This window comes from Podarcis pityusensis (assembly GCF_964106645.2).
Source record: "Podarcis pityusensis genome assembly, chromosome: 5".
Lineage (NCBI taxonomy): Eukaryota > Metazoa > Chordata > Lepidosauria > Squamata > Lacertidae > Podarcis > Podarcis pityusensis.
In genome coordinates this window covers 30,912,748-30,927,148 of record NC_138032.1, presented here as the reverse complement: position 1 = coordinate 30,927,148, position 14,401 = coordinate 30,912,748, and the positions used below count along the sequence as shown (strand labels likewise).

The 14,401-nt window shown below is 44.4% G+C and overlaps 1 protein-coding gene across 2 annotated transcripts in view; it reads right to left on the bottom strand.

Moving 5' to 3' along the window:
* EPHA4 (EPH receptor A4) overlaps nt 1-14,401 on the bottom strand; it is a 170,749-nt gene that overhangs the window by 98,884 nt on the left and 57,464 nt on the right. For both annotated transcript variants that reach the window (XM_081006883.1, XM_081006882.1), the window contains exon 4: nt 3,687-3,842. In XM_081006883.1, the coding sequence (XP_080863009.1) occupies nt 3,687-3,842 (156 nt within the window). The remainder of the gene's footprint in view (nt 1-3,686; nt 3,843-14,401) is intronic.

Here is a 14,401-nt window from a genome sequence, read left to right as displayed (position 1 = left end):
AAAACTATTTGAAGGGAGAAAGTGAGAACAAAAGAGAATGATTGGAAAGAAGATATCGCTCTGGACAGAGCTTATAGCCTGGCTCCATGAAAAATGTTTCCACCAAGATCTAATCACACACAATCCATGGATCACAACCATTTAGAATAATTTAGAATTTAGAACCACTTAGAATCAGTGCTATTCTTTGCTCATCCATGACTTGTTCTCTTTTGCTGGTGCTCTTCCAAAATTTCTGCCTTGCCTTCTTGAACAAAACAGACTCCCTAACTAGCTGCTAGAAAATCTGACAAGACTGTCTTCCTATCATTTCAAAATAAAAATATTCACCAATTATTCCCTTCCTTAAAAAGAGAGACCAAAACCACAGAACATTCCCTTAAGACTTCAGAGATATTGAACTTTTGGGTTAATTATTTTCAAAATATTTGTTATCTTTGGTTCAGCTGACTCTTTCATAAGACCCCATATATGGCCAAGCCATAACTCACTAAAGCTTCATTCAGCCGGTTTATCCTTTCTCTGGCTTTCAATCCCTGAAATTCCTCCAGTGTCTAACCACATTTCGGTGGGTTTAGAGGTATCTGTGTTAGATTGTGGTAAGACAAGTAAATGCAGACTAGTTCCTGGCGTGTTTAGCCAACATGCACTCCAGGCTCTGGCCAACTTGATCACTGTGAATGGGCAGTTAGGTGGCCAGGAACTTAAAACAAAATAACAGAAAATGTTATTTGATCACTAGGAAGCTCAATCTGAATTTTGGCACATAAAACCTCTCAGGTTTTGGGAAGGTGACCAAATCATCCTCCACCCTGCTAGAGGGAGGGATAGAGAAATAATGTTGAGCAAGTTCAGCACTTTGCATTCGGAGTACAAGCGTTTCCAGCTTAAAGATGAGTCAGCTACTGAAGAGCAGCTTTGAGAGGCTGCAATAGTGAGTCTTTGAGAGCATAATGGAGAACCAGAAAATTTGCTGCCTGCTTCAGGAGTCACTTTGTTTCTACTGCTGGAGGAGGATCTGAAAGCAACTCTGAAGGGGGACCAGAATAAGAACCTTCCTGTCAGCAGATATAAGGGTTGAAAGCTGAACTAGAAGCACAGCTACAGAGCACAGCCAGTGTTGGTAAAGAGATCTGAGGAGGTGGGTGGATGCCTTGGTACAGGTGTGAATCGACTTTGGCTCTCCAGATGTTGCTAAACCGCAACTCCCATCAGCCCCAGCAAGCATGGCCTACAGACAGGAATATTGGGAGTTGAAGTTCAACAACATCCAGAGGGCCAAAGGTTTCCCAAACAAGCCTTAGTACCTTAGATTATTCCATGGACTTTCTATTGGTAGCTGAAAATTTAAAGGATTTGGCTAACACTGAACGTGTAAGCAGCTATGAGCACAAAAAGCTAAACAAAGATTGGCAGGCATGAGACAGCTGATGGGATAATATATAGCCCAAAATTGTGGCCTGGCCCCTTTGTATCTCAGCAACATGAGAAATTAGTTAGGATAATAGGATTCAGAACTCATTTGATTCTCTTTTGTTTTACTTCTCTTAGCCATTAGCTAAGAAGCGGGCATAGCAAGATTCTAATCAAAGACGACCAGCAGACTCTCTTTACAAAAGAGGGCAGCATGAACGGATAACTTGCTACAGAAAATCTTTGCTCACCACCATGCACCCATGTCCCATATAGACTGGAACTGTCACATCCAATCAGAACATGAAAAGAACTAAGTTATAGTTGGGCATTTGACCAGTCAAAAAAGATTTGGTCAATTGACAACTCAGATATTGTCAAATATTTGTCCAGTACTTTAAAAACATTCTGTTTTCTTTTTTGTGGGTGGAAGACACTTTAAAATCAACAGGTTTGTTATTTTGCTAATTACAAATGTAAAACTTGCTAACTGCTATTTTGAAACCATGAAGTTAACCTTTTAAAAATCTAACAAATTACTAAGACCTTGCGTGAGGTTAGAATCATTCTATCAGTGTGAATGATTCACTGTACTGTTCTCTTTGGCTTTTGATTTAAAAGAGAGGAGTCTGTCTACAATTGCATTTTTTAAAAAAACGAATTTGAAACAGAAATGAAGCAAAGTAACAGTATATTTGTTTTTCTTTTTTAAAAAGAACCAGAACCAGGGAAACCAAGGTTCATATTGCCTCCTCAGCCAGGAAACTCACTGGGTGACCCCATGTCTGTGTTATAAATGTCCTTGCCCTGAGGCAGAGTGGCCCAAGGACAATTAAAACATGGCCTTTGTGATATGAGCATGCTGAGCGTGCCACCTCACCCTCTGGGCACTTCCTACTGTAAGCTTTCTGGTGAAATTAAGATATAATCTCAGTAAAGAAAAGGCTCGCTTGCAAAATGCCCTTTGCGTGCTCTCACAGAGTTTCTCAAACTTCTAGAGATTTTAAAGATGGATGTAACAAATTCATGTGCAATGCAACAGACGTGTTATTATTGGCTTGACTACCACCAGTGCAGTGTCTGAGCAAAGCTGATTGTAGGTGGCCCTGAAGAAGGTGGGAAAGGGCCCTAGACAAAGGAGGATGCCATCCTGTTTTGCAGGTGGTGCACAGAAGCAGCCAAGCAAACCCTTTTGGTGAAAAGAAAACCCTGTGGGATCTATATGAATGAACAATGATAGAACGTCCACAGCAATGGATGGATGTTGTGGTAATGGGCACATAGCAGCAGAAATAGGAAATAAATTGAGAGCCATGCAGTTCTAAGTTTCATTCGCTTTTATTTCAGCATGGCCAAAAAGCCTATCAACTGAATAATACAACCTTTTTTTACCCGGTGGTTGCATCCTGATGAAAATCACAGCATCCGGTGTTGACTGATTTTGCAAATGCTCTATCTTGTGTTGAAATCATGCCTTGCCACTTCCCATTACTTTGATTCCTGACATGATATGTGAGCAAAGCATCTAGCAAGACCAGTCACGATGCCAAAAAACAACCATGGGCAGGGGGTAAGTATCAATGGCTACCATTCACAAAGCCTATGTATAATTTCCAGGGTCAAAAGCAGTTTTGCCTCTGAATACTAGCTGTTTGAGATCACAAGCAGGAGAGGGCTACTGAGCTCATGCCATGCTTGTAGGCTTCATGAGAACATCTGGTTAGCCACTGTGAGAGCAGAATGCTGGACTAGATGGGTCCTTGGTCTGATCCATGAAGGTTTTCCATGCATTGTTATAGAAAAAGACCAAAGTCATCTATTCAGAGCTGCCACAAACCATCCTTTACATGCCTCTTTCTTTTAGAGCGTCTTTCCTCCTGTTTTCTGATCACATCACATATGCAAGGCTGTGATTGTCCCTCATTATGCGTACACAGTGCAGCCTTAAGGCACTTCCACGGTGCAGACACCAATGCAAAAAAACAAACCCCAAAAACCCCCAAATGGAACTAGACCCTCTTATTTTTGCCGTTGACCTACATTCTGTCACTTAATCACAAACTTCGCTTTCCGTTGTGCAGCAGGAGAGAGGACCCGGTATTGACATATTGTGTTGACTTGTTTAAAAGGGAATTGTTACTGAATGTCCCTGTCACCAACCAGACATTTTTCATAGCAGGATGTACATCTCTGGGGAGTGTCTCATGTATAAATTATAAGAGCAGCAAGAGAAGGAGGAGAGGAAAATTAATAAATAAAGGCGTCTGACTTACGTGTGCAGGGCATGGAGGCAGCGTCGTTCTCTGCTCGGAAAAATCCCGGGTCACAGGTGCAAGAGGTGGAACCTTCCAAGATGGAGAAACTGTGAGGCGGGCACTTAGCACAGGCAACATCTGTTGAGAGGGCCTTGTAGTATCCAATCTTGCAAGCTTGAGGAAAGAAGGGGGGGGGGACAGAAAACAAGAGCTATTACTGGTATAGGACTTGATAATAAATTGCTACCTCATTTACTCAGCATTCAGACATGGGGGCACTTCTGAAAGAGAAAAAAATGATGTCTGCTTAGCACCGGGAGAGAAATTAACCAGCCAAGGAGCACTTGACTGCTCGGTCTCCAAGCAAGGAAGGCAATTTTTAATCCCGATGAGACCCCATTAACAAGTAGGCCTGTAGAGCTTACAAGAGCACCTATAAGCATGTCCATGTAGCAACTTGGTTGGAAAATCTGTCTCATTTTCTTCCCTGCATGGGTTTATTATGTAAACCCCATTTCCTTGCTTCCCACCTGCAGACACTCTCACATTGCAGTAAACAGGGTGCAGTTGTTTTAATTCCATGACTACTTTCGAAAGGCAGCTGATGGTGTGACACTGCCAATTTTTGAGATGGAGCGGAATAAGACCCTACTGTGATTGGCAGTCAACCTCTTACTCTCGCATGCCCAGAAAAGGCAATTCTCCCTTCTGCAGAAGCCAATTAATTTGCTTTCCTCTCCCCAAGAGACAAAATCAACACTCTGCCCCTGAGCCAGAGCATACCAGTGGCTGCACTCTTTGACGCCAAGGCCCCATGTGCAGCAAGTGTTCAGTGACATCACCTTCATAAATATGATGCTTACATGGATGACTACTTTTACATCATTGGGATTAAAAAAAATACTCTTAAGTATCATTAAGAAAATCTTTTGAACAGTGGCATACAAGCATGTCCCTCTAACAAATTTTGGCTAGGGCTAAAAAAAAAAAAAAAAAAAAACACCATCACCAGACGTTGAAACAGAGAAAGTCAACTAGGCAGCTTTATAAAGGACAAAGAGCAAAAGAAAGGATGGTTACTGCCAATATTTACAGCATGACTCACTTTCATGTCTCTTATTTTTATCACACAGTCTACCTTTAGAGTTCCCTTGCTCTTTGCTTCTACGCCTCCAGTAACCAACATGCATTTGCTTTCAGCTATTCTCCCACTCACTCCACATTCTTTTATATGATTTAATTTCCCCCACTTTTATGATGTACTTGTAACAGCCACGGATTTTTTGCAACATGTTTGTAAAGGAGCAAGTCACTTCACCCTTATTAACTGAGGCCATTTATGGAATCTCCTTAACAAGTCAAAACTTTACGAAGTGTGGTGCAGCGTCCATAAAAATCACTGTGGGATCAATCTTCCCCTTGCTTGCTTCGGCTGTCACCGGACCAGGGAATCTTATAAAAACACATAGCTCTGGTGACTAAGATTTATGCTTTCAGCGTTTACACACATCACATAATTAGATAGGGTTCAACTTGCAAGGTGCTTTCTGGCTACGCTTCAAATGGCCTTGGGGCTTTGATTAAAATAAAAAAACCCCTGCAACATTGGCAAGGAGAAGCAAAGGGGTCAAGCTCAGCCTCCCCACATCAAACACAATTAGTCCCCAAACACAAATGCAAACCTATTGGGTATGGTCCATCATTCTGCCAGCCACATCAAACAAAGACAGTTTGTGTAAAAAGAATGAGCCTCCGCAAAAGATAAGCAGCTAAGAAGGTACAAATTACTGTTTCAATGAAGAAAAACCTAGGTTGAAGGTCTTATGGAGGAGGCAGATTAATAGATCTGACGTAGTTGGTATGGAAATTCTTTTTTCAATGACATTTTTAAAAATTTTAATTAAACAAGATGTGATATCCTGAAAAAAGTTAAGAAACGTTTGAAGCTTCTTGGAATTTACAGTGATGATAAATACTAACAAAGCCTGAAGTTGGACTGGATTCATTGTATATCACACTGACCCATTTTCCATCCTGACCTGAAAATCCGCTTCCAGCGCAGGAGCTTAGTGCAAAAATAGTTCACTTCTCACTGCAAATTTAAGTTGGATGCACACAGAAGTTCGCAAAATTATCCATGACATCCTCTTCGATTGCAATTATAAACCTGTCAGGCAATTTTATCCTCATGAAGACCTACAACTAATACAATAAGTTATTTCAGACTGGTTCTGATTCTTGGGTGTCCCCAGCAAAACAGAGAAGTACAGTGGTACCCCGGGTTAAGAACTTAATTCGTTCCGGAGGTCTGTACTTAACCTGAAACTGTTCTTAACCTGAAGCACCACTTTAGCTAATGGGGCCTCCTGCTGCTGCCGTGCCGTCGCTGCATGATTTCTCTTCTCATCCTGAAGCAAAGTTCTTATCCCGAGGTAATATTTCTGGGTTAGCGGAGTCTGTAACCTGAAGCGTTTGTAACCTGAAGCGTATGTAACCCGAGGTACCACTGTATGCTGAACATTTCTTATCGCACTGTGCATCTGTCCTCTGTCTATACACAGGACGCATGAACATTATAAACGCATTGTTCTAGATGTCAAGGTAACATATGCTGTCATATGTGTTTTCAATCATGTTCTACAGCTGGATTACGAGAAATCAATTACAACAATTCTAATGTTCTGGACTTTGAGACAACTTCAATGTTAGTTGAGAAACCAAGTTATATTTGAAAGGAGTGTTAACTACATCACATGTGATGCCTGTGAAAATAATGCCACCAGTGATGGGAACCATATCTAACCTGAACAGTAAATATTCATTGGAAAAGTATGTTTTGATAAGTAGCCCAAATGTGATGGAACTTTCACCATAAAGATGCAATTATGCAAATGTAGTCATCAATTAATTTAGTTAGTCTTACTGGATTCTTTTGGGCTGTTTGAATGTATATCTCCCAGTCATTTGAAACCTGCATAGGCATATAGCTTCAATGTGAAATACTCCCAAAGGGCCAGCCATATTAGTCCACTGCAGCAAAAACATCAAAGTGTCTTATGAAACCTTAAACACAAACCATTTTATTTCTATGGCATAAGATTTAGGTGCTAAAGCCCGCTAATCAGATAAAGTGGACAGTATTATTATTAAATGCATTACCCACCATTCAGCAGCAGGTCCCAGGGCAGGTTATAACAATTAAAAACGGTTTAAAAGGATTACAATCACAAGAATATGGTGGGCCCTGAGAACACACATCTTAGGTGTCAAAAGGCCAGTGAAAACTAGTCTTTAACATGCCACAGTCACTAGAAGTGCACTATTTTGTTTCTACCTAGGCAGGTAAATTCTTGCAAAACCATGCAATTTCTGGGTTTTCATAGAATCTGCCCTTTTGTCCTCAGGGTTCCTGGGGTAATCCTGTTGGGTTTGGAACTTAACTGGTTAAGTTGTTCCCATGATGCCTCAGCATTCTGACGTCAGCTTTCGAAGCTGGGAGGAGTTACGTTCTGTTCCTCTCTGGTCTTTGAGGGAGGAAAGTCGCAGTTTGTCATGGCTGCGGTGAGCCCAGGGATTTCCTGGGGAATGTCGGAATAAAGGACTGAAATGGACAAACCTGGACTCTGTGTGTGTTTGTCTGGAAGCTAGTGGAAGCTACGTGACAGTTTTCACCGCTGTGTTCAACTCTGCTGAGGCGTGACTGAGAGCTCGGAGCAGAGGCGCTGAGTGGAAGTGTGCCGGGCGGCCATAAAGAGCTAATTGGGGATCGCAAATCAATTAGCGGGGGTCACGTCAAACCAATCAATCAATTCCACAGGTTATGGACCCTTAATCACCGATCGTAAAACTGTCACAGGAACGCTTTGAAGTTGCGGTTCAGAGCAACGGAAGTGCCGGAATGCGTTTGAAGTTGCGGCAGGAGGTGGTGAGATTTTTGCCTGTTGCTAGGAGGCAAAGGAGTAGCTGCGGAGCTAAGAGAGCAGCTGGAAAATCGTTTCTCCACGGAGAAGGGAGAGCCGGAGAAGCTGAAACTGATTTGTAAGTAAGCTTGGGCCCCTTGGGAGAACGGAAGGCAATGGCAGGCAGCCAAGTCTTGGAGGACATTGCGTTTCAAATGCTCACTCTAAGAAGTTGAGCAAGGGCTGTCTGGGAATGTGCTGCTGCGTTTGCTGTGAAGCTTCAGCAGGAGGCCAGAGCCCTGGAGAAAGTATTGAGAAAAGCCTAGAGATGGCTGCAGCCCCTGTTCCTGACGATTTAGCCTCAAGGAGTGCTAGTGAGCAGATCGGGGGGGCGAAGGATTCCAAAGGCAAGTGTAAAGGCTTGTCCACTGTGCGTGCTGGAGTGGAATGTCAACAAAGCAGGTTCCCAGAAAGCCGCAGTGGGAGCCAGGCCAGAGGGGGCGGAGCTGGCAAGGAGTGCTTTTCCGGAAGAAGGAGGCCAGCTGGGAGGAGCCCAGGGCAGTGTTTTTCCACTGGAGTTCGTGGTTGCTACGTGTGTAATGCAACGGGACACTTGCGTCGCTGCTGCCCATGGAGAGCGGAGACAGCTGGGCAGGAAGGAGGTCCCAAGGTCAACCAGCTGAGTTCCCATGGGAGTCAGTCTCGGAGAGGAGGCCAGCGTGGGAACGCAAGGGAAGGACGTGGCTCAGACACTGGGGAGGGTTGTTTTCTTATCACTGCTTCTATGGCAACTGTGAAGAACAACTCCAGCCAGGACACGGTGACACGCTGGGTTTTGGATACGACTATTGGTCGTCACCTGCTAAGCGAGCCTGCTGGCGAAATGCGGAACTGCAGGGCTGTTTCAACTGGAGCGACTGTTATGTTCGCTGACGGAAAACGAAAATCTGTTTCTGGTGTGGCTAACATGTTTTTTTCTCCTTTAGAGGAGGAGCTAGAGGTCTACGTTGTGCCGGGACTGAATTGTTGTTTGTTATCTGTATCAGCTCTAATGAAGCAGGGATACAATGTTTGCTTTGAAAATGACACCTGTTCCATTTTCAGAGGGGGGAAACAAGTGGTCAACGTGGAGAGCAAGGACAATCTCTTTGTTTTGGAGTCACCTCTGGAGGGTGGTGGGAATGCTGGAGAAGCACAGGCGCAGTGTGCTAAGGTTCCCAGTCATGTGCAAAAGCTGCACAGGTGCACAAAAGGGTACAAACTCCGGAAATGTGGGAGGTCCCTAGGGTGCAGGGCATGCAAGGGTGCACAGGTACATGGTTTTCCCGGGTTTGGGAGGGTAGCCAAAGAGCCCTTTGAGCTCTTTGAGGCAGGTGGTCCAAAGGTTCAGGAAATGATCTTCTGTGGATATGATCCTGCAACCAATGGGTGGAAGTTTGCATACCCAGAGGGTGATCAAACCAAGCTGCTGGTCAGTAAGCAGGCTGAGTTCTGGGAACAGGATGGGTGTTCAAGGCTCAGGGATGGTCCTGATTTTCTCTCAGAATGTCTGTCTGATTCTGAGAAGGAAAGGGAGCCAGAGGCTGATCCCGGTGATAGGGACCAGGTCCAGGATCAGGGTTCAGAACCCGGTGATGGGGACCAGGTCCAGGATCAGGGTTCAGGGCAGGTCTGGGCATCTCCAAAGGTTGTGAAAGGAGTGTCCAGGTGTGAGGCTTCATCTCCGGTTAGCGTAATGGAGAAAGCTCACAGACAGGTTGTCAAGTCAGAGGGGGAAGGATCTGACGGAGAAGACACAACTGCTGGCCCAAATGGGTCAGTAGGGTATCAGGTCACAAGTGCGTGGAAAAGTGTCGCACAGTGTGATTCTGGGAGTGTTGAAGGGGTTCAACAGGTGCCTGGGAAAGATGCCGGGAAGGGGCATAAGGCAAAGGGAAAGGTGTTGAACTCAAAAAGGTCTTGTCAGAATTTTCGGCAAGAGGGGGTGTTGGGTTTGGAACTTAACTGGTTAAGTTGTTCCCATGATGCCTCAGCATTCTGACGTCAGCTTTCGAAGCTGGGAGGAGTTACGTTCTGTTCCTCTCTGGTCTTTGAGGGAGGAAAGTCGCAGTTTGTCATGGCTGCGGTGAGCCCAGGGATTTCCTGGGGAATGTCGGAATAAAGGACTGAAATGGACAAACCTGGACTCTGTGTGTGTTTGTCTGGAAGCTAGTGGAAGCTACGTGACAGTTTTCACCGCTGTGTTCAACTCTGCTGAGGCGTGACTGAGAGCTCGGAGCAGAGGCGCTGAGTGGAAGCGTGCCGGGCGGCCATAAAGAGCTAATTGGGGATCGCAAATCAATTAGCGGGGGTCACGTCAAACCAATCAATCAATTCCACAAATCCTGCCCATCTCTGAAAGCCATGGAGGGAACATATGGGGGCATCGATGAGAGGAACACTAAGAAAATCCCCTCCAGACTTATCAAATGGGTATAACCTCCTGATAAAAGAATGTGCAGACTTGGCAGCCCCAAGCGTCTTGCCATTCCTGAAAGATGCTCTCCTTAAACTATCCTGGAAAAGGGAAAACGCTCTCGGAGGCCTTGTGCTTGAGGAATTGGAGGCATTGCCTGGGTTTGCTCCTTGGCTTACTGGGCCTGCTCAGAGAGATCCACTGCTTTCACAGCCTTCTCCGAGAGCTGCTTGATGTCTGGGCTCAGAAAGGGTCTGGGCAGAATGCTCCCCGTCTTCATCCTCATTTGGGGGAAATTCACCTTCTTCCCTGTCCGAAGGGGGTGGGTGCAGGCCCGGAGGTTCAGGAAGCAGGGTGAGCTGCCTGCCCTGGGGCAAAGAGGAGGCTCGGCTCTCCTGGAAGCCCTCATGCCGGAGCCCCTTTCTCCCCTGCTCAGCACCTGGAGCCACTTATGCTGAGGCCCGTGCCTCCTCCTAGCCCTGCCCCAAGATGAGGAGCACCCAGAGAGGGAAGGGGAGAGATCAGCTCTCTTTCTCCTCCTCCCTGGCACCCTGCCATCGTGACGGCTCCCAACCCGGTTTGAACCATGGGTGCTTTCCTGAGGCCCACCCCCTGCCACAGATGGGTCTGTGGCGAGGGGGCTGAAGGGGCCATGGGTAGGCCCAAAGCCTGTTCTAGACAGGCAAACCCTCCCTCATCCAACTTCCCGGCTTTTCAGAACCTCCTAAAGCACCAGAGCCTTGGCAGGTCACCCAAGCACCAGATCAAGGCCTTGGCAGGTCACCCAAAAACTTCCTTGGCCTGGGCTGCTTCTAAAGGAATTCCAGGCCCCCTTGCACAGGCAAAGAAAAATGGAACCAAAAGGAAGGAGGAAGAGCAGGAAAACCTGGTGTGGACAGTGGAAGGGAGCTGAAAAGAGGATCCAGGAAGCAAAGACCAAGGAAGAAAATGAAAGGGGAGGAAATCCCTGACAAGATGGCGTTCCCGCCTTACAGCAGGCAAGAAACTTCTTACCAGTGGCAAAGGCAGGAAACAGAACTGGAGTAAGGGGGTTCTCTTGCCCCCTGATGTATTCCTCAAGAACTTAACTTCCTGCCAGTGGTGAGATGGACAGAGATAACCCACATCATGGATCCTGATTCTCCTCTACAGGAGAAGGATAGGGAAGCTTCAGCTGGCCCAAAATGCCGCACCAAGGTTAGGAACTGGGACAGGCTGATTTGATCACGTTATGCCAGCACACTTCTGAGAGCAATTCAAAATTCCAGCATGAAATCCTAAATGGCTTGGGGCAAAGTTGAAATTAGACATAGAGTCATAGAGTTAGAAGGAACCCTACAATGGAGGAATATGCAGCTGTCCCTTAGGGGGGGTTGAACCTACAACCTAGGCATTATCAGCACCATGCCCTAATCAACTGAGCTATCCAGAACTTACTTGAAGGATCACCTCCTCACGTATATACCTACCTGGACTTTATGATCATTTTCATAAATTGTTCTCAGGATGCCCCTACCAAATGACATCCAGCAAGTGGCTACTAGAAAGACAACCTTATTTTGATGACTCTCCAGTTGTGGAATGCCTTCCTAAGAGAGGCTCGCCTTCCACCTGCATAATATTCTTTCGTCTTTTTTTTTATTTTCCCAGGTGCTTTAGTTTTGAGATACCTTCATGTTTTTATTCTGCTGCGCTAATGCACCACTACTGATAAGTCTTATTTAAATTCTATACTGCCATTGGTTTTGTTTTAGACTGGTTTTTCTTACGCTTGTTTGATTGTTATGGTTTCATTGATTTTTGTTGTTGCTAACCAGAGAATTTTGTTCAAGGGTGGTATACAGTAATTAAAATAAATAAGCAAGCAAAACGTAAGGGCAACAGACCTTTCCTCAGCAACTGGTATTCCGAGGAAAGCTGCATCTGGTCCCTGGAAGTAGCATATTGCCAATATTACTTGTGGCAATTGATAAGAGTAAAATCTGTGAGTGTGGATGGCAATCCATTCTATTGTCAAATTTTTGAAGGTAATTCACCTAATCACTTCCGGTGAGCATTTTTTTCTTTTTATACAGGGAATCCTTCTGGGTGAGCAAAGGGAGACTGTGCTGCAGTATTTCTCAAATTTAATTTTATTTAGACTGTTGGCTATATTATGTGTATCATTTTTTTTTAATGTATTATTTTACCGAACTGAACTAATTTTTATTATTATTTTATGCCGCATACTGCTTTGGTGCTTTTCGCATAACAGCCAAGAAATGCTATATATACATAAATAAATAACCTCCCAAATGACATATATGTGTGTCCTAGCATTCCTATATTCAGACGAAAAACCATTAATTTTCTGGATTTGAGCTTTGTGGCTTTTGAGGTTTGTAGTATTGGCATTTCCTTATAGGCAGCTTGATTCTCAAATTGAGCTGTTCTGCCAGAAAGCAGTAAAGGAAGTTGGGAGGGGAAATCCAGGGAATTTGAGCTCCTCAACTAACTAACTCCTCTCCCTATCTGCAAAACCTTCTCCCTTGCAGTGGCCAAATGTCTTTTAAGAAAGAGGATCCATTAGAAAACCATACAGGAATGAGATCATTTCCCAACCACACTAAAAGGTACTTTTGAGCTTCTCTCAAAACTATTTTATGTCATATGAGGATGATGTCAATATGGACGTTGTTAATGGCACAGCCTGTAAGTCGCAGTAAACCACAGCAAATACCTTCCTACTCTGTTTCACTCTTCCACATGCTACAATCCCTAGCTTACATCTGAACCAGGAGTCATGGTTTCTTTGGCTCCCAACAAACCATTATGTGTAGTCAAGGTTTGTGGAGTGGAACAAACCACAATTCCTGGTTCAGACGTAATGCTAAGACAGGCATTACGGTTTGTTTCTTCCATGTGCTGGTGGGCAGAAGTCTAGAAAAATGGGAACACGGCAAATCATTAATTCCGTTTTTACTGTGACGTTTAAATGAGGCCAATGCGGGATTTAAAAAACAAACAAAGCATTTTTATACTGAATATATATTCTAGCCAATGCAAGCTTTCCGTTCATATTATAGACCAATTTAAGCAAAGAAACACATCCCCTACAGGCAATTTGGGGCTTTTTCCTCCATTTTTAAGTCCATGTGCATTGGTTTAAAAAGGCTTACTGAGCCCCAAAGTTGCTATTCTCCCTTCCCCCCCTTCCCTTTCGTTCCAAGCATTACATTCTTTTCCTTTCTACTACATTAAACCCAGTTCATTAATTTTTCAGGACCCAAGGAAGCTCTCTCTAAAGCTCTGTCTGAGGCAAACAGCCATTTTGCTTTAGCTGTAGAAAATCCCATAACTGAATTCACGGTTTTCTTCATTTTGCTGTGTTCAGATTCAATACATTCCAGCTCTTGGCACCTTCCTCTATTTGCTAATCCACTGCATTTGTTCAACATTTCTTTACATCTTGATAGACTTCTATGTCACAATCTAATCTAGCTCTGTAAAGGGTTTCTTTTTCTTTCTTTTTTTGGCACGGAAAATCAGCTGACACACCTATTATGACTGACCAAGGCCCTTTCAAAAGAAAACAAACTTAAGATATTATACAGTATTTCTGAATGTTAATGAATTGGTAGAAAAACAAGCAAGCCCGCATAGATTCCCATTTCCTGAAAGTCTTTATTGCACACTCAAGACAATCCTTCATTCTTTCCTTTCTCTTGGGAGGATTTTCTGGAGAGGACAGAGCGTGAATGGCTCGCAAAAGATGTATTCTTGCACGGCTTGCAAAAGATGCCATTGTAAAAAGATTAGGTCACATGAGCAGTGCAAACTTTGAATTCGATTCCCTTAGCTTTGCCTTAATTAGTTCTTTCCATTAGAAAGAGAGAGTGAAACAAGGCCAAGGGGAGACATTTTCTTTTATCCAGATCCCACACCGACATGACAAGGTTATAATTTAATACAGGGGTGGAGGACCTTTTTCCAACACGAAGGCTGCATTCCTTTCCGGGCAGCCTTCTGGGGGCCACATGTGGGTGGAGAAATGAGCATAAAGTTTACCTTTGTACAGTTGGCTACTTTCTACATATGCATACCCTGTCTCTGACCCAGGCAAGAAGAGTTATTATCAGTGGTCCAATACACACCCTAACCAGGCAAAAATTCTCGAGGGTGGTGTGAAGCAGGGAGTGTTGTCTGGAGAGGGTTCTGGGGGCCAGGCAGAGAGCCTGGAGTGATGCATTTGACCCCTAAACCTGAGGTTGCCCATCCCGATTTAATACATTACTGTCTTTACAATCTGGACAGTAAACACTCTGAAACAGGGGGAAACAAAACTGTGCCACAGGGGACTCCCTGGCCCCCTCCCAGCACATTAATTTTATTTCTCATAT